The 27,070-nt window shown below is 42.0% G+C and overlaps 1 protein-coding gene across 2 annotated transcripts in view; it reads right to left on the reverse strand.

Annotated features, from left to right (window-relative positions):
- The window catches only part of LCT (lactase), a 54,889-nt gene extending 30,781 nt beyond the window's left edge, over positions 1-24,108 (reverse strand). The window contains exons 1-6 of one of the 2 annotated variants that reach the window (XM_036857244.1): positions 23,469-24,108; positions 14,191-14,270; positions 11,437-11,520; positions 9,627-9,729; positions 8,132-8,210; positions 4,810-5,536 (exon numbers count right to left, since the gene is read on the reverse strand). In XM_036857244.1, coding sequence (XP_036713139.1) covers positions 4,810-5,536; positions 8,132-8,210; positions 9,627-9,729; positions 11,437-11,520; positions 14,191-14,270; positions 23,469-24,108 — 1,713 coding nt within the window. Of the gene's footprint in view, positions 1-4,809; positions 5,537-8,131; positions 8,211-9,626; positions 9,730-9,973; positions 10,128-11,436; positions 11,521-14,190; positions 14,271-23,468 lie in introns of those variants that run through there. The other variant, XM_036857243.1, reaches the window with a different exon arrangement.
- Between the last annotated feature and the right edge of the window lie 2,962 nt (positions 24,109-27,070).

Genomic DNA, 27,070 nt, shown 5'->3' on the forward strand with positions numbered 1-27,070 from the left:
AAAAATGGACAACCTGGAAGAAATGGACAAATTCTTAGAAAGGTATAACCTTCCAAGACTGAACCAGGAAGAAATAGAAAATATGAACAGAGCAATCACAAGTAATGAAATTGAAACTGTGATTAAAAATCTTCCAACAAACAAAAGTCCAGGACCAGAGGGCTTCACAGGTGAATTCTATCAAACATTTAGAGAAGAGCTAACACCCATCCTTCTCAAACTCTTCCAAAAAATTGGGGAGGAAGGAACACTCCCAAACTCATTCTATAAGGCCACCATCACCCTGATACCAAAAACAGACAAAGACACTACAAAAAAAGAAAATTACAGACTAATATCACTGATGAATATACATGCAAAAATTCTCAACAAAATACTAGCAAACAGAATCCAACAACACATTAAAAGGATCATACACCATGATCAAGTGGGGTTTATCCTAGGAATGCAAGGATTCTTCAATATATGCAAACCAATCAATGTGGTACACCATATTACCAAACTGAAGAATAAAAACCATATGATCATCTCCATAGATGCAGAAAAAGCTTTTGATGAAATTCAACACCCATTTCTGATAAAAACTCTCCAGACAGTGGGCGTAGAGGGAACCTACCTCAACATAATAAAGGCCATATACGACAAACCCACAGCAAACAGCATTCTCAATGGTGAAAAACTGAAAGCATTTCCTCCAAGATCAGGAACAAGACAAGGATGTCCACTCTCACCACTATGATTCAACATAGTTTTGGAAGTCCTAGCCACAGCAATCAGAGAAGAAAAAGAAATTAAAGGCATACAAATTGGAAAAGAAGAAGTAAAACTGTCACTGTTTGCAGATGACATGATACTATACATAGAGAACCCTAAAGATGCCACCAGAAGACTACTAGAGCTAATCAATGAATTTGGTGAAGTTTCAAGATACAAAATTAATGCACAGAAATCTCTTGCATTCCTATACACTAATGATGAAAAATCTGAAAGAGAAATTATGGAAACACTCCCATTTGCCACTGCAACAAAAAGAATAAAATACCCAGGAATAAACCTACCTAGAGAGACAAAAGACCTGTATGCAGAAAACTATAATACACTGATGAAAGAAATTAAAGATGATACCAACAGATGGAGAGATAGACCATGTTTTGGATTGGAAGAATCAATATTGTGAAAATGACTATACTACCCAAAGCAATCTACAGATTCAGTGCAATCCCTATCAAATTACCAATGGCATTTTTTACGGAGCTAGAACAAAAAATCTTAAAATTTGTATGGAGACACAAAAGACCCCGAATAGCCAAAGCAGTCTTGAGGGAAAAAAACAGAGCTGGAGGAATCAGACTCCCTGACTTCAGATTATACTACAAAGCTACAGTAATCAAGGCAATATGGTACTGGCAGGAAAACAGAAACATAGATCAATGGAACAAGATAGAAAGCCCAGAGATTAACCCACACACCTATGGTCAACTAATCTATGACAAAGGAGGCAAGGATATACAATGGAGAAAAGACAGTCTCTTCAATAAATGGTGCTGTGAAAACTGGACAGCTACATGAAAAAGAATGAAATTAGAACACTCCCTAACACCATACACAAAAATAAACTCAAAATGGATTAGAGACCTAAATGTAAGACTAGACACTATAAAACTCTTAGAGGAAAACATAGGAAGAACACTCTTTGACATAAATCACAGCAAGATCTTTTTTGATTCACCTCCTAGAGTAATGGAAATAAAAATTAAAATAAACAAATGGGACCTAATGAAACTTCAAAGCTTTTGCACAGCAAAGGAAACCATCAACAAGACGAAAAGATAACCCTCAGAATGGGAGAAAATATTTGCAAATGAATCAATGGACAAAAGATTAATCTCCAAAATATATAAACAGCTCATGCAGCTCAATATTAAGAAAACAAACAACCCAATCCAAAAATGGGTAGAAGACCTAAATAGACATTTCTCCAAAGAAGACATACAGATGGCCAAGAAGCACATGAAAAGCTGCTCAACATCACTAATTATTAGAGAAATGCAAATCAAAATTACAATGAGGTATCATTTCACACCAGTTAGAATGGGCATCATCAGAAAATCTACAAACAACAAATGCTGGAGAGGGTGTGGAGAAAAGGGAACCCTCTAGCACTGTTGGTGGGAATGTAAATTGTTACAGCCACTATGGAGAACAGTATGGAGGTTCCTTAAAAAACTAAAAATAGAATTACCATATGATCCAGCAATCCCACTACTGGGCATATACCCAGAGAAAACCATAATTCACAAAGACACATGCACCCCAATGTTCATTGCAGCACTATTTACAATAGCCAGGTCATGGAAGCAACCTAAATGCCCATTGACAGACAAATGGATAAACAAGATGTAGTACACATATACAATGGAATATTACTCAGCCATAAAAAGGAACGAAATTGGGTCATTTGTTGAGACGTGGATGGATCTAGAGACAGTCACACAGACTGAGGTAAGTCAGAATGGGAAAAACAAATATCGTATATTAACGCATATACGTGGAACCTAGAAAAATGGTACAGATGAACCGGTTTGCAGGGCAGAAATAGAGACACAGATGTAGAGAACAAACGTATGGACACCAAGGGGGGAAAGCCACGGGGTGGTGGTGGTGGTGGTGTGATGAATTGGGAGATTGGGATTGACATGTATACACTGATGTGTATAAAATGGATGACTAATAAGAACCTGCTGTATAAAAAAATAAATAAAATTTAAAAATTAAAAAAAAAACTGTTGTCTATCAGCTTCAGAATAAAGACTAAATACCTAAAAAAAATGTCTATATGTGTATAACTGAGTCACTTTGCTGTACAGCAGAGATTGACACAACATTGTAAATCAACTATACTTCAATAAAAACAACAAAACAAGGGCACTAAGCTGAGTGCACACTGTGACTACACTATGAATGTAAGGAAGCCATGACTGGAAGGAAATACTGGTAGAACTATGAGAAAGATCTTTTCTTGGAAATCTTTCCTTAATGGTGTCATAATGTTTTGTAAATAAAAGGAAGAATTGAAAGAGAAAAGTGAGGTGGGGCTTCCCTGGTGGCGCAGTGGTTAAGAATCCGCCTGCCAGTGCAAGGGACACGGGTTAGTGCCCTGGCCTGGAAAGATCCCACATGCCGCAGAGCAACTAAGCCCGTGCGCCACAACTACTGAGCCTGCGCTCTACAGCCCGCGAGCCACAACTACTGAGCCTGCGTGCCACAACTACTGAAGCCCGTGCGCCTAGAGCCTGTGCTCTGCAACAAGAGAAGCCACCGCAATGAGAAGCCCACGCACCGCAATGAGGAGTAGCCCCCGCTCGCTGCAAGTAGAGAAAGCCCGCGCACAGCAATGAAGACCCAACGCAGCCAAAAAAAAAAAAAAGGTGAGGTGGACTTTCTTATAAAAGTCTCTGTAGAAAAGTCTCAGGAGCCATGGCTGTAGGGATAAGAAGCCTAAGGTGAAAAGGCTGGTATGAGTTTTACAACAAAGAGACAAACAGAAAGGTTCAAGCTTTCCCCCTTTCAGAAGTGTTCTCTCTCTCCGTGGGTACGGTCACTTGCTGAACAAAAGCAGAATGGAAGCCTTGACTTAAGTGCTATATTTTGGCATTTCATTGAGTCATTTACTCACAGTATTCCAGCTCACTCTCATTGTGGGTATTTTGAATTGTTCTCTAATTTTCTAATGGGCAGATAAGTGTCTTGATGGCACTTAACATCTAGCTTGGGGCCCAGTGAATGCTCCTCTTTCAGAAGAGAACAGAACCCAGAAGGTGCTGGGGGAAAGCTAGACTAATTGTCTGTCCTGAAGAATGCAGCCAGGGAAGCTGGTAGGTTTCCTGGGAGATTTTGAAGAAAAAGGGAAATGATGGATGGGACCCATGTTAAGCCATTTTAAATTTTGTCTCCAGGATATACATCCCCTTCTTGTTGAAATGATACCCTGATTGCCCTCTGGAAAGACCACCCTCTCCCCTCCCCACCTCCCTGTCTCTCAACCAGTGTGTTGAGGGGTAGAGCTGGGACCTGGGTCAAAACCAATCAGTGCCACACAGTTCCCTAGCCTAGACCCAGTGACTGGTTCAGGGATGGGCACGCGACCCATGCAGAGACCATGAGCATGGGGAGAACTTTCCTGGGAACGCCAGAACAGAGGCAAGCTGTCTTTTCTGTTTTCTGCTGATCTTGAAATATGAGAGAAGGATTGCGGCCATCTGGCTACCAGGTAGCCCAAGAATAAAGCCAGTGGGGGGAGCAAGAGAAGAAGAAAAATCGAGTCCTGGTAACATCATCTGTGGTCTAATCAAGCTCCACTCTGATCAGCTAAAACGAAGACTTTTCAGTTTCCAGAACTCAGAAACTCCCTCCTTGTTTAAGTCAGTTTGGGTTGGGTTTTCTGTCACTTGCAATTAAGAGTCCTGGCTGACATGGAAAACTTGCTTTGGAGTCAAGGGACTTGGGCTCAAATGTTGGCTTCACACTGCTAACCCACTAGCAATGTCATCACCACCAATTGCTTCTCCTCCTAAGCCCCGATTCCCTCATCCATCAGAGCCGTTCTGAGGAGGTGGCAACAATTTTTAAAGTGCCAGAATAGTGTTTGGACAAATAAGGTGATTAACAATTTATGGTTCCTTCCCTCCCTCTGATTTCCTTTAAAGGAAAAAAAAAGGGAAGACTTGCTGATGGGAAGGTAAAATAACATTTTTCCAACCCAATGTCCTTTCTCTTCCAACAAGTAGAGATTGCAAGGATGGGAAGTACCTTAAAAGAGGCCACCCCTGGGCTGGAGATGCCCGGTGCGTGTTGGCCGGTGCCGTAGCCCGCGTAGCTCATCACCCACGGCTCGTGGAAGGTCACCCACAGCTTCACACGGTCCCCAAATGTGGAGAAGCAGAAGGCCGCATAGTCCAGGAAGGCATCCACCATGCTCTCATTCTGCCACCCGCCGCGATCCTGCAGGGCCTGAGGCAGGTCCCAGTGGGACAGCGTGGCCATGGGCTCGATGTGCGAGTCCAGCAGCCTGTCGATCAGCATGTTGTAGTAGGCGACGCCCCGGAGGTTGGGGCTCTGCCCCTGCCCAGTGGGGAAGATGCGGGACCAGGAGATGGAGAACTTGTAGACCTGGGCCCGGAGGCCACGAAGCAGGGCAACGTCAGTGTCCACCTTGTGGTAACTGTCACTGGCCACCTCTGGCGTTGCTTGGCCCTTGGCGGTGTTCTGGTGTCCAACTCTGTCCCAGATGCTCGCCCCTCTTCCGTCCTCGGCCCAGCCTCCTTCGACATTAAAAGCCCCTGTGGAGACGCCCCAGAGGAAACCCTCAGGAAAAACATCCTGCAGGAAAGCATCCCTTTCTGCCCTGGACTGGTTGGCAAACATTTCCCAGACTCTCTGGTAGGCCGAGTGGGGCAGCAAGGAGTCTACTGCTGTCTCCGGGTCCAGCTGCAGGGCAGTCTGGAGGGTCAGGTTGTCAGTCAGAGAACAAGACCTGCTGCAGGAGTGAAGTGACATGAAGGGACATAGTAAGTAATGACTCTGTAAGTTACAAATGCACAAATGTAAGGTACAGCACAGAGTCTGTGCTTTTAACCACATATCACTATGTATGTGTGTAGATGTGTAGACATTTATGTGCATGTTATATTTTATTTCAGAAATAAATGTATCTGAAATAAACATCAGAAATAAACATAGCTGAAATAAAGCATAACATAAAAATGCGATTCTCATATGCAATGAAGTCTGATATATTCTATTTACTTCTAATCTGTTTTCCTTCTCTCTCCTTCCTTCCTTCCTTCCTCCTTCCCTCCGTCCCTTCTTTCTTTATTGTTTTCTCTATCTGAGTCCTGTCCTGCAGGCTGGAAAGCAGTGCGTGATAACATGCAGCAGTTACAACAGCAGAGGGCAACCTTGCAGAAGGGTTGGTGGAGGTGGGTGTGTTTGACCTGGAGAAGAGAACACACATGAGGAGAGGGAGTGGAGTACAAGAGCACCTCCCTGTCCTTGGGCCATCGAGGGGCTGACACTTATACAAGGTTGGCCCAGAGCACAGAACCGGTAGAAGTGACGGGGACACTGCAGAAAGACCTCCTCCCGTGGAGTGGAGCCTGGACATTCCAAACTTAAGCTCCTCCTATTTCGTGAAGCATCAACTCATCTGCATTTGGTAGAAAAGTGGTGAGGGGAAATGATAGCCTATAGTTGTGGATTACCCAGAACAGATGAATGACTCTGGAGCACACCAGGGACATGGAGGGGTGCCCACTCAGCTGTTCTGACCCAACCCTTCTGACTATGACCATCCTTCTGGCTTGGGTGAGAAGAGGTCTTGAAGAAACAAACTGCCCCTGGATAACACAGAACTTGCCATACAGGCCTTGGAGCTGGGAGTCCTGGGTTTGCCTAACTTGGGAAGAGATTTAGCACAGAAAGTCTCTATGCCCAGCCCTCCAGGTGCCCCTCCTTCAGCCACCCCTCACCCCCCACTCTAAGCCTCCTCAGAGCATCCCAGGTAATGCTCTTTTTCCCTCCTCCGGGAAGCAGTGCTATATCTCCTGCCATACTCTGTGCTTGAATCACTGGCGGGCCTGTCTCACTTCTGAGGTCTAAAACACTCCGACGAGAAAATGATGTCCATCCTCTCAGAACTCCCTTCCACCTGCCCCTGCAGGTTCTCCATCAACATCCACCTGAGTGAGAACCCCCCGCCCCCACTCTTGGTTTAACGTTAGCCAATGTTGGATCTTCCCTGCAGGCAAGGTACTGAGAGATCAAGGTATTAGAGAATCCTGGAGCCGGTGTCTCATGTCATCTTGTGGTTTTGCAATCATTGTGATCTCAGGGTGCCCCCTTTCTTTTTCTTTGGCCATGTCATGCATGACATGTGGGATCTTAGTTCCCCAAGCCGAGATGGAACCCATGCCCCCTGCAGTGGAAGCACAGAGTCCTAACCACGGGTCCGCCAGGGAAGTCCCCAGGGTACCATGTTTATTATGACCTCTTGAGTTTTATTTTTCTGAAAAGATAGCCCAGCACTCCTCAGCTGACTCCAAGTGTGAACAGAGAGCAGTTCTGATCTACTTGCTCATCATACTGTTCATACTCCCAGCACAAAGCCTGACATGCGCAGCTGCTTAGGGTCTGGTGATCTGAACTGCTGATTTGAAGTGAGTTGAGAGGATTGAACAATGGAAGGAGACACAGCTGAGGACAGCCAAATGTTGGGAGAGAAAAAGTACAAAGAGGTGGTGGCAACTGAAGTTTATGATCTTGGACAGAGCTGTGCTAGAAATGTCTGAGGTGAGCTCTAGCTGAAGGTCTGGGAAGCCAACGATTGCCTCCGGGCCTTGGTCCTTCCTTGACGCACGGTACATGATGTTCAGGTGTGTAACATACCCCCACGGAGAGCTGAGGGTTCTGGGAAACTCCCTGCACTGGCTTCCACATCAAACTTTTCTCAAGAAGCGCATTGGAATATAAGTTCATGAGAATGATATAATTACGGAGATAACCTCAAATCGACTCTAATTTTTTTTTCAGTATGTCACTTACAAATTTTGGTACTTTAGTCATGTGCTAAGAAATTATTTGCAATCCCACAATAATTTAAAACCTTTGTCCTGAGAAACTGCTGAGTTAGGCTTCTGTCCCACTGCACAGCTGGCTTTCCTATCTATGCCATCTCCTCACGGGTAAGATGTTTCACATTTTGTGTGAGGAACTGGTGCAGAGAACTCACCTTACTTACTCAGATCACATAACTTCAGGGATGGGCAGATCTATCATTAACCCAGCCTGCTCGTCCACAACCTCACAATGCCTCCAACAAGATCTAAACTAGAAGGCAGCAGCTCTGCTAGTTGTGTGCACCTGGGTGAACTAGAGGAGAACCGTGTGGTGGCCAGAGACACTGCTCCCTGCTTTCCCCTCTGAGCCTTCATCTCTTGTCTCTAGAATGGCCACGAAGGACTCACTGGTCCAAGAGGCAGATGACAACAGTCTCCTGAGTTTACACATGTGAAAGAACAACAGAGTATTCTGCAAATATCAGTTATTGATAGTCCAACGGGAAATCTAACATTACCTTTTCTTGGAACTTGATGAACAGCTCAGAAATGTACTAAGATCAAACCCAATGGTGAGCATCTGTTCTTCACTTAAGGCTGTAAGAGAAGACGTTTAATTCACTCCACCTGAAGCCCAACCAACAATATGCATGACTACTATCAACAGTTTTCCTCATTTATACACCACACCCAAGCCCCAAGCAATGGCTCCAAGCCCCTCTGGAAAATTCCACAGGCTAAAGATTTATAGAAGTCAAAAGTGATAGCACAGTGGTTCTCAAACTTCCATGTGCATCAGCATCACCTGCAGAGCTTGTTCAACACAGATTGCTGGGCCCACTCCAAAGTTTCTGATCTGTTTCTGATCACAGTTTCTGATCTGAGGTGGGCTCTAGAATGTGAATGTCTAACAAGTTCCCAAGTGATGCTAATGCTGCTTGTCTGGAGACCAAACACGGAGAACAACTGACTCAAAACTCAAATATCAGAAGGGGGCGGAATTTTTTTTTTTTGTAAGAAACTATACATAAACATAAAACTGACCATTTTAACCATTTAGAAAGTGATGGGATTTAAGAACGGAAATCATTATACCATCAAAGATGAGTTAGGGCAAGAGTTATTAGGTGGTATCCATGGATGCAGTTCAAGAGGTCTGTGAAGCCAGCTCAGCACTGGTTACAGGTGGTAGAAAGGGCACTACCAACTTCTCCCATATTCTGACCTTACAGGGAGACTGAACTGGATATCCAGGCATGCAGGAGTGTGCCCCTTGGCCCTTCCTGCAGAGTGTCTAGTGGTCCTCAGCCCCTGAGGCCTTAGTGGACCTCCTACTTTCCCTTGGCCGGATTGGACCAGGAGCAATCTTCTTCTTCTTTTTTTAGTCGCACCATGTGGCATGTGGGATCTTAGTTCCCCAGCCAGGGATGGAACCCGTGCCCCCTGCAGTGGTAGCACAGAGACTTAACCACTTGACCACCAGGGAAGTCCCAGGAGCAATCTTCTGATGCATGGCCTACCCATCAGATTCACCCTCAAGAATTTGAACTAAGAGACACCAAGGAGATGCTCCATGAGCTGTGGGTCCTAGATCTGAAGATTTTGATTAGGTAATGGGGAAATGAACAAAAGTAAGGTGGCTGAGGCAGCCCTGCCAAGGGGGGCAGAGATGAGAGACGTTAGAGGGAGGGGTAATGGAAGTGGACAGATGGGCACAGGGCAGTTGCCATGCTTACACCTGACATCTGAGGCCTGATGGTCTTTATTTCCAAGAGACCGAGGCATCCTTACCATCCTCGTACAGAACCTCTCTTCTTTCTTGGGTCAGTGGGAGCTAAGGGATCAAGACCAACAACAAGAAGACAAGGGACACTAAACCCATCTGGGGTGGGCTCTGAGACCACCCCTCCTCTGGTCGCTCCTCCCAATGGAACCCCAGACTTTTAAAATAGCTACCCCACAAGCCAGTGCACCAAATATCACTCCAAACCTCTCCAGTGATGGTCCACTCACCTGTGAGAAGGCTGAAGAACAGATCAGATGGGTTCTTCTTGGTGGAGAGGCAGTCCTGGAGTTTCAGATTGAAGATGAAAACTTTCACTTTTGGCTCAATAGTCTGAAATGATATAGGCCAGCAAGTGAACTGAAGCTGCCTAGAGTAAGTTTTTTGTTAACAGGGACAGATTTTAAAGATGAGAAGTCACGACACTCAATTTGGTTTTGGAAATGACCACTAGCCATCTCAGTTAATAAAGAGAGCCGACTCTAGACTTGAGGGAGAAAAATCTACACTTTTCAATAACATAGGCCATTCTCTACACTGACCCCCACCAAAGAGACAGGTTAATTTCTGCCATCACCTCAGGCTACAAGGTACCTCCTAGAACCAGTCACTGTGTTAGGACCAGGAACAAGGCAGTCTGCTCATGTCAGGGGCCTGTGCTGCTACAAGAAGCTCAATCAGGTGCCACCGTCACGATGTTTATGGATGTCTAGGGCTTGCTTCAAAACAATCTGGTTTGAGAGGGGGAAGGTAGGGTATAGATGAAACAAGATCAGCCACGAGTTGAGAGCTTTTGAAGCTGGGGATGGCTTCATTTTTACTTTTCTTTCTACCTTTGGATATATCTGACATATTCCATAAAGAAATTTAAATGAAGCTATCTTCATTAAAATTGGAGCAGGTGTAATTTTTCTCCCATTTCTAGCCATTTCAGTGTCAAAAGAAACATCTTTAGGCTGACATGTCGTTTGACCTCACTTTAGGTTACCTTTTTTGAGGGAGGTTGGGTTTGGTCATTTTTCCCACACTAAGTTTTCCTCCTCTGAGTAGTTAACAGCCACTGAGAAATACCAATAGCAACTACTTAAAAAGAAGCCAGGCGGGTTCTTTAATTTCTCAGAGCAGCCAGTAACAATGAGCCTCAAGCCTTAATCTCTGAGAAACCAAGTAAGTCGCTCAGAACCAGTTGGAGCTGTGACCCACGTAGCCTTGTTCTTTCCCTGGGCCAGGTCAATGCAGTAAAGCCAAACTCCTAAGGGAACTGAGGGTTTTCCCCTTCCTGAAAGATCCATATGCAGTGAGGCAGCCTGTGGTATCACAGGACTGGAGAGCTGGAGGAGCCCTCTGCTGAGTGGGGAAGCCTCTGGTGAGCAAAGCCTCTTCTGAGAAGGGAACGTGGGACCCCTACATGTACCTCCTGCAGAATTCAGAACCTGTGGATGTGCTGTGGGTCCTCAGGCCCTAAGACACCTGCGTGCCAGTGGGGAGCAGCAGCTGAGGCTCGGAGAGGGGGTGCAGGTGCTCTGAGGAGAGTGGAGGGATAGTGAGGGCTGGCTTGTCAGGGTAAATATTTACATGACCACATCCATGAAATGTCTGTTTTAATCTCAGAATGAACACTGGAATTTGGATTCTCAGTAGCTTTCTACACAAGAGAGCAGAGGATCCATGTAAATATTTACCTTAACAAGCCAACCCTCATTATCCTTTCCAGGGAAGACTATCTAACCTCCAGATGTTCTCTATAGGAATCTCCCCAGATGCAACTCTGCAAGTATGTGGACTCTTTTATTTGTTTACTTATTTTTGGCCACACCGAGAAGCTTGTGGGATCTTAGTTCCCTGACCAGGGATTGAACTCGGGCCCTTGGCAGTGATGAAAGCACAGAGTCCCAGCCACTGGACCACTGGGGAATTCCCTGCAAGTATATGGACTCTTGGAGGAAGTTCAGTTTACACATCAGCTGAAGCATTAAATGTCTAATATGCTCTCACGAAACTTTGCCATTCATCATCAATATGGAAAATAGCTCAAATTACCTGCAATTTACTCAGCTTCTGCCGGAAATCTGCCTCACTTTGGCATTCATAAGATAAATCAAGAGAGAGGAAGTCAACTGCATCCTGGAAATAAGTAAATAGGATCATCAGAGCACAAGGAATTTCAAGACAAAGAACTGCTCAGAAGTATTCTTTTTTTGTTTCTCCCCTTATCACTAAAAGGAATACTCCAAAATGGGATTTTCCAAGGGAGAAGCAGGATGAGGAAAAGCTGGGGACAAAGTGAGAATGTGTGTGGGGTGTGCCTACGTGTTGTGGGGAATACATCACGTGTGCCCTCAGCAAAGTGCCTGGCACACAGGAAGCTCTCAATAAATGCACACAATTGAATGAGTGAATGAAAGAAGCACCATATGCCAGAAGGGGTGGGTTTCCACCAAGTGGATGAGCACGAAGGAAGGGAGTCAGAGGCCAGAGCTGCCCTGAGCAGCACCTCCTCACGGCCTTCCACTTTGCAGGACGGAGGCAGTGGGGCCCTCACCCACCCACAGGCCCCTTAGTAACTTTAGCAGACCCTATTGGGGTTTGGGGTTTTGTTTTAATTGTAGGCTATAGTCACTGGCTACGTTCAGGCCACAGTTTAAAGTCCACCCCAGTTGGCCCTAGCCTGGTCCACATTATTATTGGAGAACAGAACTCTCATGGTCCATGGACACCCCTGTCTGTGCTCCAATTAAGGACATACCCCTCTGCCCTGTCTCTGGCCTGCATATACTTTAAGAACTACAGATTCAGAGTCTAAACACATGCAGATACCACGGTGATTCCCTCCCTACCCTCTTCAGCGAGCCATCTCTATCCTGGCCATGACCAGATCATTGCCTGTCTTCTCCCCTTCTCTTCTCTTGGGACAAAGACCGTCACTAATGGCATCTGCTGACAACCCAGTGCACTGTGACATTTGATAACTGACTCTCCTCTGGCTCCCTATGGCTTTCCCAGTCAAGTTATCATCGGTGTTTACTCAACATTCCACAGGCTTGCTCCCCGCTGGTGAGCTCCACTCGAACCTTCCCCTCTGCCCTATCAGCGCTTGCTTTGTTTGTCAATTCCATACAGCACATGATCATTGAGTTCATACTCTTGAAAGTCACTGTGCTGGGTTTAAAGAAGAGTAAGATCCACAGAAGCTTACAACTTGATACAGAGTGTTAATAGATGCACTGACTACATGAAGAACAGGCAGAAAGTTCTAAGTGCTATATGAAAAATCCACATCAGTGCTCCTCAAATCTTGGTGGGGATTAGACTCACCTGGGAACTTGGGAAGCCTATGAAGGCCCAGGGCATCCCTCCACATTAAGCCTTGGCCTCTGTGTTCTTTACTAGCTCTCCAGGTGATTCTGGTACACACCAAAGCTTGGGAGCTGCTGATCTAAACAAATGGCTAAGGGTTCCAAGCGGGGAGAGACAACATCAGGTTGAGTGAGGGAGTATTATTAACAGAGGCCTCCTGATGGACGGCACATTCACACAGATGTTAAAAATAGATAGAATTTTGTTGGAAGAGATTTGAGGAAGGCCAGGAGGATAGGACTTGAGGTAGGGAATGCAGGAGAGCCGCCAGGAAGCATAGCATACACGCTGGGACAAAAAGGTGAGGCCAGAGAGAGAGCAAGAGGGCCTGAGTGAGCCATATTCTGGAAGGCCCTGAGGAATTTCACCAGTTCAGGGGAGTGTAGCTTCTCAGTAGGGAATGAACAAAATTGTGCTTTCGGAAGGTGGCCCAGACGCGTGGCAGGAGTGGGGGCAGAGAGACCAGTTCAAAGACTGCTGCTTGACAAACACTTTCCAATCAGCACTTTGGTCTCCTGAGCTCATAACTGATAGCAATTATCGCCCCTTGTAAAAGAATTTATGGTTATCTGGCCATACAATCAGTCTTGGACCTGGTCATTTCAGAACCTTATCATGTCTGGTTTTTAAATCCCTGAGCTGGTAAATCTGAAATTGGACCTTGGCATATGGGGCCTCCATCATAGCACAGACACCAGTGCTGCACAACTACAGAAATCAGTTGTTTTCTCTGAGGGCATTCCATACCGCCCAGCAGCCAACATTACAAGGGCCAAAGCTGTTAAATTCTCAGATGTTTTAACTTTTCCTATTAAAATTATATTTAAAAGTTGTATTTAGAGGAGGTAAAAACCAGGATGGGCACTCTAGGGAGCACATTATTTTAAAAAAAACCCAAAAAACCTTTACCCTAGTATCTGTTTTGCTAAAAAAACTGACCTCTCTTCTAAGAAGCTCTTTTAATAAAAAGTCAGAGCAAGAGCAGAGGCATTTGACTTCTTTGTGCAGGCAAAAGCTGACACTTGACCAAGTGAGAGCTGGGGCTACAACAAATAAAGATTTTGTTTTAAAGTAATTATGAATCTAGAGAATGCATAACACTCATAAGAGGCATTTGTAAGAATGTCAAGCAAACTATTATACAGAGGATGGATAAACAACAAGGTCCTACTGTATAGCACAGGGAACTATATTCAATATCCTGTGATAAACCATAATGGAAAAGAATATGAAAAAGAATATATATATATGTATAACTGAATAACTTTGCTGTACTGCAGAAATTAACACAACATTGTAAATCAACTATACTTCAATCAAATAGATTTTAAAAAAAGAATGTCAAGCCAACAGACAAAAATTTCTCTTGGTTTTTAAAAATTAAAATAGCAACTTTCCTGAGAAGTTACAGATGCTATTTCTTTGGGCTGTCATTACCTTGGCAAGTGCAGACGTAGATGGCTCTAGCAGGAGCTCAGAGACCGCCTCAGCTCGCAGGACCACAGAGAGCTTTCCGCCTGAAACCAACCAGAGGAAGGGCTGAAGGTGAGAGAGGAAGGAGCCTGTGACCCCAGAAGCCCCTGGCGAACTCATTTCCTATCGACTTTTCTATTCCATGTTCACTGGCTTTAAAAAGGATTTCTTAAGAAATCACTCACATGATTTTACCCTAGCTGAAAGATTTTAGAAAACAAGATAGCTTTTTAAAAAATGTCCCTTTAAAGAGTGTTTCATGTAAATCAGGATGGTGAAGTGCAGGACCCTTGTAAAGTCTTTTGTAAGAATAAAAGCAGTTCCTTCCCCCAACTCTGAGCAATGTAAAAGGCGGAAAGGCGAGAACTGCGTCCTACGTTCCTAATAAGCCTTGGCCTCTGCGTGCTTTACAAGCTCTACAGGTGATTCTGATACACACTAAGCTTGGGAACCATTGGTCCCAAACAGCTAAGGGTTCCAAGTGGGGAGAGACTTTTGAAAGACAGGTCGTTCTCAGGGGACTGCTGTTACCTGTCCTTTTTTGTTGTGCAAATGTCCATTCGACACTTACTGCACATGAAGGAAATATAAACCTGTGCAGCTTGTACCCACTTGCTTTGACATTTGCTCACCTAACAGTGGTGCTTAAGCTTATGTGCATCAGAATCACCTGTCCTTCTCGTCAGCCAACTGGGGTGGGCCCAGGAGCGAGTGCCTTTTAACAAGCTTCCTGGGTGTTTCTGAGGCAGTGATGCTCAGACCACAACTCGAGACACGCTGCTGTGGACTTGGGATTCCTCAGTTGTTAGCAGTGTCATCTAACTCTTTGATGTGCATAAGTCTTTATCTCCTGCTGGATTGTGTGCTCCTTGAGGAGCAAACTTAAACATTTCTCTAGGCCCTCCAAACAGCAAGCTTAGGACTGGGTGCATAGGCAAGTGCTCAGACCTGTGCTTTGGAAACAGTGAACAAAAACTGAATGAAACCAGAGTTTGAGACTTAAACTATAAGACTATATGCCTGACTTCTCTCCTGCATCCAAATTCTATACAGGAGAAAGATCTCCCCAGTCAATGAAACCACCATTAACAACCGCTGCCAACTACCAAAGTGCTTATTTTGATAAACATAATGGAACTTTGAAATCCCCTGAGCAGGGAATATCACTCAGAGACATTTAGTCCTCATTCTGATAAGATAACGATATTTTCCAGTTATTCAGTGATTGTGCCCGATGGAGCCATTTCATCTTCCACAGATTTCCATGCTTCAGTCTATCATCACATCAGCTCACATAGAACACGTGTTCTCAGACTGTGCTCAACACTTTAAAATGTACAATTTAGTATTATCTCTGGATCAAGGACATGACACAAGAGTACAGTTAATCCCTAAGCACAAGTGACCCACAAATCACTTCTATTTGACTTTACAAGCTGTTTTTAGCATGAGAGTGAACAAATGTACCTGAAGTCCCAGAAATTCTCATATCATACAAAATAAACTTTCCGATATGGTTCCCAACCTGTTTCCAGTGCAAGCACAAACTACTTCTTAAAATAATGTAAAATGCAGATTACTCAAAACTAGATTCTCATTCTAAGCTTGCAGTTTCATGTTTTCTTGGGAATGAAATGGGGGGTAATTGCTCTGGCTTAGGATAATTTATCTTGTAATTTTTGCTGGATATGGTTAAAAGTCAGTATTCTTGTCTACAGAACTCAAAATCAGTATTTGCTGTGGGTTGAGAATTAACTGTTTCAAGGCCATGTAGAAAATCACTGCATGGCACTGTGTAAGTTCATGTCCCTCACAGGCATTACTAGATTTCACTAAGGCTAAGCTCAATTCTGTTTCCCCCACAAAGGGAAGTCGTTCCTCCAAAAACCATTGCCGTTGTCCATTAAAAAATAGTCCCTTTCCATTTGCTCCTTTCCCTTTTGCCCCAAATGCTTCAATAAAAGTTAATACGGCCAGTATTGAACTGCCAGTATCAGTGCTTCAAGAGGTGGGTGGGGACTACAAGTGTTGCTGTAGATTGTGTCCCAGTGTTGTACAAGAGCAGGGTGCTGTGTGCAACTCTACTCTTATGTGAGAGGGATGTTCACTCTCCTGCCCTCCCTCTGACTCTCTGCTAAGAATCTTCTTTTGTATCCTTCCCATGGTAGCACATTGAAAACATCAATAGGAGGTTTATAATAACACATATAGAAAGATTAGAAAAGAACTTTTCAGAATTGTGGTAAAAATACGTAACATAAAATTTACCATTAAAAAATTTTTTTAAGTGGCTTTAAGTACATCCACATTGCTGTGCAACTGTCACCACCAACTACCTCCCAAACTTCCCCATCATCTCAAGCTGAAACTCTGCGTTCACGATCAGTATCTCCCCATTTCCCCCACCTCCCAGCCTCTGGTAATCATTATTCTACTTTCTGTCTCTGTGAATTTGATCATTCTAGGTCCCTCATATAGGTGGAATCATACGATATTTGTCCTTTCGTGTCTGGCTTATTTCACTTAGCATAATGTCTTCAAGGTTCATCCATGTTGTAGCATGTGTCAGAATTTCATTTCTTTTTAACGCTGAATAATACTCAATTGTATGTATCTAGCATATTTTCTTTATCCATTCATCCTTGTCTGGGCATTTGGATTATTTCCATCTTTTGGCTATTGTGAATAATGTTGCTATGAAAATGGGTGTGCAAATATCTGTTCAAGTCCCTGCTTTCAATTCTTTTGGGTATATACCCACAAGTGCTAGATCATATGGTAATTTTATGTTTAATTTCTTGAGGAAGTGCCACACACTTTTCCATAGTGGCTACACCATTTACATCCTGGCCAGCAATGCACCGGGTTATAATTTCTCTCTATCCTCACCAACACTTGGGATCTTCTGCTTTTTAAAAATAGTAGCCATTCTGGTGGCTGATGCACATAAGCAGGAGAATTAATTAATAAAATGTGGCTTAGTCCCACAATGGAATATCAGATAGCAGTGAAAAGAAGATACTATAGCTATATTCAACAATATGAATAAGCTTTTGAAACAGTTTTGTTTGAGAAAAAAGAAGTCCTAAGGACTACAAAAAGTATAATATTCTTTCATGATGCTCAAAACCAAACCAAGCAAAACTGAATACTGTATTGTTTAAGCACACATGCAGTTGGGATAGAAACTATATTTTAAAAAAAGTAATGGAATCTCAATGAGATACCATCAGAATGGCTAAAATAGAAAGGATGAAAATGCCAAACGGTGAGGATGTGAGGCCACTGAAATTCTCACACACGGCTAGTGGGAGTATAAAATGGAACAATTGCTTTGGGAAACTGGCAGTTTCTTAGAAAGTCAAATACATCTCTCCCCTGTAACCCAGCAATTCCACTCCTAGGTATTTATCCAAGAGAAATGAAAACATATGTCCATGCAAAAACTTGTACAAGAAGGTTGATAGCAACTTATTTATAGGAGATAAAAACTGGAAATTGCCCAAATGCCCCTCAATTGTGATACATCCATGATAGAACACCACTTAGAAGAAACAAGGAGCAAATTACTAATACAGCAACGAAATGAATGAATCTCACAAACATGCTGAATGAAAAAAGACAGAAACAAAAAAGTACACACTGTATGATTCCATTCATAACTATGCTGATAGAAGTCAGATCAGTGGTTGTTCCTTGGGTAGGGATTGATTAGGAAGGGATAAAATTGATCAGGAATGGGATTTTTGGAGGTGTTGGTTCATGTCTTATATCTTGATAAAGGTATGGGTTACATGGATGTATGTGTTTGTCAAAACTAATCAAACTGTAAAATTAAGATCTATGCACTTCACTGTATGTAAATAATACCCTGATAAAAAAATTCTTAGGAAAAAATCAGAACTGCATTTCACATTGTTTATTTTCTAATCAGCAGTAAATGGGAATTTAATTTTTGAACATATTTTTTAAACATGGTGAATTTTGGGGGGCTATAATATATTTAGTAAAATCCCACTTTTTCTGTAATTAAATATTTTTATTTAAAATGTTTGACCTTGTACCTCCATTATGGACACCAAATGGGGAAGAGGGGAAAGTCATAGACTAATAAAAGATGGATGGAATATTTAGCACAGTGGTAACCTGGGATGCGGTGGGGGAGAATGGGAGATGAGATAGGGAAGAATATACAAGTAGACATAAATTGTGGTATGGTTTGTTTTGTTTTATAAATCCTCAACCTTCCAATTAATTTTTTAACATTAAAAAATTGAGATATAATTCATATACCATAAAATTCATCACTTTAAAGTATAAAATTCAGTGGTCTTTAGTACATTTACAAAGCTGTGCAACCATCTCCACTAATTCCAGAACATTTTAGTAACCCAAGAAGAAATTACATAACCATTAGCAGTCACTTCCCATTCTCTCTTCTAGCCCCAGATATAGCTGCTCTACTTTAGTGTCTATAGATTTGTCTACTCTGGATATTTAATATAAATGAAATCATATAATATGTGGTCTTTTGAGACTGGCTGCTTTCACTTAGCATACTGTCTTCAAGGATTATCATGTTGTAGCACGAATCGGTACATCATTCCTTTCAAGGGCTGAGTAATACTCCATTGTACTGATATGCCACTTTTTGTTTATTAGTCAATTGATGGACATTAGGGTTGTTTCCACTTTTGGTTATTATGAATAATACTGCTATGAATATTTGTGATGCGTTTTTGTCTGGACATTTGCTTTTATTTCTCTTGGATATATAACTAGGAGAAGAATTGTTGAGTCATATGGTAACTCTAAAATTTAACTTGAGGAACTGCCAAACTGATTTCCAAAGTGGCTGCACCATAATTCATTCCCACCAGCAAAGTATGAGTGTTCCAATTTCTCAGCATCATTGCCAACACTTGTTATTGTGTCTTTTTTTAAAAAATAAATTTATTTACTTATTTATTTTTGGCTGCGTTGGGTCTTTGTTGCTGCGCACGGGCTTTCTCTAGTTGTAGCAAGTGGGGGCTACTCTTCGTTGTGGTGCGTGGGCTTCTCATTGTGGTGGCTTCTCTTGTTGCGGAGCACAGGCTCTAGGCACGTGGGTTTCAGTAGTTGTGGCACGTAGGCTCAGTACTTGTGGCTCTTGAGCTCTAGAGCACAGGCTCAGTAGTTGTGGCACACAGGCTTAGTTGCTCTCCAGCATGTGGAATCTTCCCGGGCCAGGGCTCGAACTCATGTCCCCTGCATTGGCAGGTGGATTCTGAACCACTGCGCCACCAGGGAAGTCCCTGTCTGTCCTTTTTACTACAGCCATCCTAGTTGATGTGAAGTGGTATAATATATATATATTATATATATGTATTATATATTATATATAATTTTTTGCTGTTTTCTTGCTCTTTAAAAAATTGAAGCATAATTGACCTACAATACTATGTTAGTTCCATGTGCACAACATAGTGATTCAATATTTCTGTGTTACAAAATCACCACAGTATTCTGTTATATTTTAATTGTTGGACTGAGTGGTCACTCCATGGGTATTAGTTGTTGTGTGGCTGAACCACACTGACTCTATTTTGTCAGCTCCATCTTAGGCCCACAGTCCTACCCCCTCCCCTTCCTGTGTGACTGAGCTTTAGCCTACTCACAAGTAATGCACCCAAGCCAGATAAGTTTCCTATCAACTTTTACCCTTGTCTTCATCTGATATAAGAACTGGAAGAATGCTCTTTAGCTGACACAGATGGTTAATGGTCCACAAGGAATAATGGTCATGAGACCCCCGAGGGGACGGAAAAACTCCCAGTCCCACTGGTGCAGATGTGCTTCTTCCTTAATAGTCAGATTGCATTTTTAGCTTTGGCCCCTTTAAATTCCCCTGTGCCCCTTTTGGCAGTGAGGAATGCAGCTGCAAATGCTTCCAGATCGCTGTTCACCCGATCCTACCCATATGTAAGTTACCCACAATAAACTCCATAATTGCATTTTATGGAGTTGCCTGCTTCACTTTTTGGTCTCAAAGTTCCTCTTCAATTTGGGGGATATTATTCAATATCCCCACCTTCGAAAAGTTATTTTGCTTTGAACCAACATATGTTATATAACTTTTTTTGTGTATATTAAAAATATATTTTACAAAGAACAAAAAAGCTATTTAATTGGACTAAAAAGGGAGGGGAGAATGAGAGAGAGAAAGGAAGAAGGAAAACCACCTTTTGGTATAGTAAAGAGACTGAGAAGAGAATTTATTTTGTGTCCTGCATTTTATCAGGGGCAGATAATGTAGTGATGTTGATGAAACACGAAATGAAGGCTGGGAGGAATGAGCAGAAGAAGAAAAGAAGGAAAATATGAATTTAAGAAAGAAATAGTCTTTAGTAACCTGACGGAGATTAAAAATGAAATATATAAAGCATTTTAATAAACGTGTCTAGTTTTATAATTTAAATTACTCTATTATTTAGAATTTTCTAAAAACGAGATAGATTTTCCTTAATTTCAGATGATCCAGTTCAGCCTTGCCTTCTTTCAAAGTTCATTTTACTCAAAGCTTCTTCAGTAGAATCACAGCCAACAAACATTTATTTATTTATTTTCTCACTCACCCCATGATAGGCTTTCCAAAGAATCCAGTTTCAAATCTGGCATCTCCTTCTTCTCCCTCCCTCTACAGTTCATGAAATGGATAGCTGGGCTTCTTGCTGTTCCCTCGCCAGGGGCTTTGCACTCACCCCATGGCCAGTAATCCTCCAGATCCCATGGTTGCTTGCTCCCTCCCTCATTCCAGCTGGCTCAAAAGGTGGTCTGAGGGCTTCCCTGGTGGCGCAGTGGTTGAGAACCTGCCTGCCAAGGCAGGGGACACGGGTTCGAGCCCTGGTCTGGGAAGATCCCACATGCCGCGGAGCAACTGGGCCCGTGAGCCACAACTACTGAGCCTGAGCGTCTGGAGCCTGTGCTCCGCAACAAGAGAGGCCGCGAGAGGCCCGCGCACCGCGATGAAGAGTGGCCCCCACTCGCCGCAACTGGAGAAAGCCCTCACACAGAAACGAAGACCCAACACAGCCAAAAATAAAAATAATAAATAAATAATAAATTAAAAAATTAAAAAAAAAAAAAAAAAAAAAAAAAGGTGGTCTGAGGACAGCTTTTTTGACAATCATATATAAAATAGCTCCATCCACACTCACACTCTTTCTGCCCTTGTCCTGCTTTTATTTTAAACGTGGAGAAAATGTTTAACCTCTCTATGAGCACATACATGCAAATAAAGAATATAAGAAGATAGTAGTTTTCAGCTGTCAAATTACCAGTGACGGAAGAAAATTTTCACATACTGGGAAGTCATTCTGACTTATACATGATTTAACATAAACTTTATGCTAACTAGAACATCCTGTTTTGTAGCCTATTAAACATACATTGTACATCTGCTTTAACCATTAAAGAAGAGGATGCATTGTTCAGAAGTAAAGAATGTCTGTTTCAAAGATAGACATAAATGCCTCTTTTCCTGGGACATCAATGCTAGTACTCCTTTGATAATAAGGCTCCCTTCCCAGGTGCCAAGCCATACAGACTCGCTGTGTACATGCTAATCTGTCTTTTTTCAAAACTTTGAAGGAATATACCCCAGTCATGGTTGATGTTCTTTGTTCTGACAAAAGATAAAACTGCTGAAAACCATGCTTCCCTGGCGGAGTTCCTCAGAGCTATCTGAGAGGCTGTCTCTGAGGATAGAGTCCTCAGCTTGGCTTGAATAAAAGTCTCTTCTACTCTTACAATAGATCAGTTATTGACTATTTCTGTCTATACCAATGATAAAAATAATTACGTCATTGAAAACAGGCTGAGTGGGGTCAGAAGAACAATTTTATAACTGTTAGTTAAAGTTACAACTTCTCTGGAAAATAATTTAGCAACATCCTTTAAAGTCTTAAAGAATGCACATCTTTTGACCCAGTCATTTCAGTTTTAAGAATCTATCAGAAAGAATTTATCTGAAGGCAAGCATTTATTTATATGAATGTTCAATGCAACATAATTTTTAATAGTGAAAATTAAATAAACTTATATACAAAAATGAAAGAATATTTTAAACTCTATGATCCATTAATATAATGGGAACCTGTAACACCACTGAAAATCATGCTTTCAAAGAGTTTTTAATAAAATGAGAATATATTCATTAAATATGTTAAGTTTCAAAGGTAGAGTATACAAGTATGCAGATGTATTATATACTATGTATAAAAATATACATACAGTATATAATAATAACCAGAAAGCATATATAACCCAAAATTGGTTCTCAAAATTGGTGTACCAATTTTTTGGTGTACCTAGCCTAGATTCACCTAGGGAATTTATTAAAATCAATGTCTTGATTCTGTCCAGGCCTACTGAATTGGAACCTTAAACTAGCCATGAAGCAGGAATACGGACAATTGTAAGCATGCTCTTCTCACTATCTGTCAGCATATTATTATTTTATCTTTGTATTTGTCTCCCCTGCTGGAATGTAGGCTTCAACTAGAACATGTAACTTGCTTTGCATAAGAAAAAGGGGAGGCTCAGGAATTCCCTGGAGGTCCAGTGGTTAGGACTCTGGGCTTCCACTGCAGGGGGCATGGGTTTGATTCCTGGTCGGGGAACTGAGGCCCCCCAAGCTGAGGGGCATGACCGAAACACACACACACACACACACACATATATATATATAAAATAAAAATAAATAAATAAATAAAAGAAAACGGGGTGGATGAGAGGATGGGCAATCTTGAAATCTTAGGAAGAGTCAGGGAGGCAGGACTGGAGAAAGAAGGACAGAAAGATAATCGGTGAAAGTGCAGACTCAAGATTGGGCAAGGGGGCTTAAAAGATATTTTTCAAAGGGAATGCTGGGCACCGTACAATGTAAACCACCCCTACCTACCTCCACCAGGAAATCTTCAGTACGGTATTAATTTCTCACTAATAAATAGATATGAGGGGACTTTTTTTTTTTTGGCTGTGCTTTGTGGCATGTGGAATCTTACTTCCCCGACCAGGGATGATCGAACCCATACCCCCTGCAGTGGAAGCTCGGAGTCTTAACCACTGGACTGCCAGGGAAGTCCCAAGGGGACTATTGGAGGTAAGTGGAAAGAAATGCTGAGTCCTGCTTTAAGGAGAGTGGAGGAAGGTGGGTAATGAAGGCTGCCGGTGGGTCAGCCACCTGGGTCATGTGTACTCACCTTGAGAAGCATATTTTTCATGGTAAATCTCATAGGCTTTTCTGTGGGCGTCAGTGAGGATCTGGAGACGTGAAGATCTTGATTCCTGGTGCGGAAGCTCCATTATCACTTCCTCCAAGTCACTAAAAGTGAACCAGATCTCAACTAGGTCCCCAAAGGAGTGGAAGATGAAGGAGGCATAGTCAGCAAAGAGATCAGCAAAGGCCTCAGTTCTCTGGACGGTGCTGGCAGGGAGGGTCTGGTGGTGCAGGACCACCAGGGGCTGAAGCTGAGCAGTCTTGAGGGCCTCAAGGAGTTGCCGGTAGCACTGCACTGTTTCCTTGTCTGGGTTCTCGGAGCTTCCTTCTGGGAGTAGTTGTGCCCATGGCAGAAATACTTTGTAATGAGTGATCATAACGGCACGAACACTGCTGAAGTACTCTGGCAGGAAAGAGGGCAGTGGCTGGCGACAAACATAAATTTCTTTGTCTCCTGTTACAAAGGGAGAATCCTGGTTTCCCAGTGGACCCCTCAGGTTGTGTAGCAAGTCGGTGGTTAGAGGACCAGCAGCTGAAATGAAGTTTCTATCAGATTTCCAGTCTAACCCCCAACAAGAAAAACTTAGGAGGACAATAAGGACTAAATGCCAGACTAGCTCCATCTTCAAGGAACTGTTAGGAAGTATGTGGAATACTTACTTTATAACTACAGTTGAGGTTGTAAAATACTAAGTGACTGTAAACACTTAATATGTAACTGGGTTATCTACGATAATAAAATCAGTATGTGATTCACCTATGTAATATCAAAAAATTTTAAAACCGTAAGAGACAACACAAAAACCTTAAACTTCTCACACAATTTACGCCAAGGAACCTGGGAAGTGTCTGAAGAAAAAAAGTTCTCCACATTTTTTCTTACTTACAAATTATTTTAAAACTTATTTACATAGCAGAACAAAAGTGAGTTCCTCGCCAAACTTTTTTTCTCCTTTAAAAACATGTAGGGGGACTTCCCTGGTGGTGCAGTGGTTAAGAATCCGCCTGCCAATGCAGGGGACATGGGTGCGAGCCCTGGTCCGGGAAGATCCCACACGCAGCGGAGCAACTGAGCCTGTGCGCCACAACTACTGAGCCTGCGCTCTAGAGCCCGCGAGCCACAACTACTGAGCCTGCGTGACACAACTACTGGAGTCCGCGCCTGGAGCCCTTGCTCCGCAAAAGAGAAGCCACCGCAATGAGAAGCCTGCACACCGCAATGAACAGTAGCTCCCACTCACTGCAAGTAGATAAAGCCTGCGCACAGCAACAAAGACCCAACGCAGCCAATAAAAAAAAAAAAAAAAAGGAGGGACTTCCTGGTGGTCCAGTGGTAAAGAATCCATTTTACAAGGCAGGGGACACGGGTTCGATCCCTGGTCAGGGAACTATGATCCCACATGCCACAGAGCAACTAAGCCCGCCTGCCACAACTACTGAGCTCTTGTGCCTCGTCTAGAGCCCGTGTACCACAAACTACAGAGCCCACGTGCCGTGGAGCCTGCGCACCACAACTAGAGAAGAGAAAAAACCTGCATGCCACAACTAGAGAGAAGCCTGGGAGCCGCAGTGAAGACACCACGTGCCACAACGGAAGATCCCGCATGCCTCAGTGAAGATCCCAAGTGCTGCAACTAAGACCCCACGCAGCCAAAAATAAATAAATAAATCTTAAAAATAAATAAATAAAATTAAAAAATAAAAATAAAAATATGTAAGTAAATGATGAACACATTTTGTAAAAGATTCAAACAATACAGAAATATGTATGAAAACTTACTAATTCTCCTCTTCCTTTCCCTTTGTAGGGTAATCACTTTCAACACTGTGCTTCCTTCCAGTTTCCTTTCTCTGTACATATTAATGGCTGTTCAGGAGTCGGAATGCCAGTGTTTAAATCTCATCTGGTGAAAGTTACTAAATTTCTCTGTGCCTCAGTTTCCTCATCTGTATAATGGTGATAGATAGGTTGTGAGAATTAAATGAGGTCATTCATTAGCATATTTAGAACAATGCAACTCAATGATAGCTATTATTACATATATACAAGGCAAACATACATGTGTATAACATTTAAAATATATAATATAATTTAACACATATGGAATTATGTCTTATGTAGCGTTCCTCAGTTTTTTTTTTCCTTCACTTAATAGTGCTTGGAGCTCTGTTTATACCAGAATATGTAGACCCACTTCTTTTTAACAGATGCATAGCATTCCACAGTAAGGTTGTACCACGGTTTAACCTCTTGCATATTGAACACTGGTTGGTTCTTAATTTTAATATGTTGCAAATTAATATCTGTATCTTTAGTTATACATCTTTGTCCACATTTCTTTTCTTTAAGATAGATTCTTAGAAATTAAGTTGCTGACTCAATGGCATGCCCATTTGGAATTTTTATTGTAATCCAAAGTCTTCCAAAACAGGCTTCTTCAAATTTAAATCCTACCTACAGTTAGAAGTGTGTCTAAATCTCTCTGGTTTGCTCACACCTGTTATAAAACTTCATATTTTGGACACTTGTTTCTGTTTAGAGGGGTAGCTTTTCATGTTAATTGGCTACTTGTTTTTCTTCTGAGATTTATGTTTATATCCTTTGTACATTTTTATTATTTAAATTACTGATATAAGAACTCTTAATAGAGTTTGGATATCATGTATTAAAATGTGATAGAAAAAACACTTCCCCCTAGTGTTAGTTTTAAAATTTGTTTTATAGTGTCCTTCAAAATACATTACTTGGTACCATATTTTTGAAAGCTCGTGTCAAATGTATTATTTAATATTCTTGTTTCTAATCTTTAGATCTTTAGCCCATCTTGAATTTTAACTTTGTGCTGTGTGGTAGGGTTTATCAATTTCTAATGGGTTACTGAATAGGCCATTCTCTCCCCACTATTTGAAATGACAACTATCAGAAATGAAATATCTATCTAGACATATGTTTCTAGACTTTCTACTCCTTGTCTATCTATTCCTGTGCCAGTACCACAGTATTTTAATTTTTATACCTGTGTAGTACTTTTCACTTTATGATAGGACATGGCCTCTCCTATCATTCTTTTTCCTAGAATTGTCTTAGAAATGTTGTATATATATATTTATTTTAATAGAAACAGTTTTATTTCGCTTAGTGGAATTTTCAAGGTGGCCCTGACAGCTTCATATAAATGTATCATTTTTCAGATTCTTGTGTTTATAATCATTGTTATCTCTCTAAAAGTATATATATATATTAATTATAGAAATATTAAATAAATGCATTCTCATAAATATCCCCCAAATTTAGATAATAGTTCCATTTGCCTTATACCTAATCCCAGCTACTTCCTAAAAAGTATTCACCATTTATTACATGTGTATGTACATAAAGAATATACTTTTACCTAACAAGTTTACAAAATAAGAGGTACTATAATGTGAGTATTGATCTACAACTGTTATTTTTACCATATAGCACAACCTGGAGATCTTCACATTGTGCAAATATTGATATATCTTATTCTTTTTGAGAGCTGCATTGTGTGACCTTGCATAATCATTATTTTGTTGATTGGGTTTTAGGTTATTTTCCATTTT

Source organism: Balaenoptera musculus, chromosome 7 (genome assembly GCF_009873245.2).
Source record: "Balaenoptera musculus isolate JJ_BM4_2016_0621 chromosome 7, mBalMus1.pri.v3, whole genome shotgun sequence".
NCBI classification, from domain to species: domain Eukaryota; kingdom Metazoa; phylum Chordata; class Mammalia; order Artiodactyla; family Balaenopteridae; genus Balaenoptera; species Balaenoptera musculus.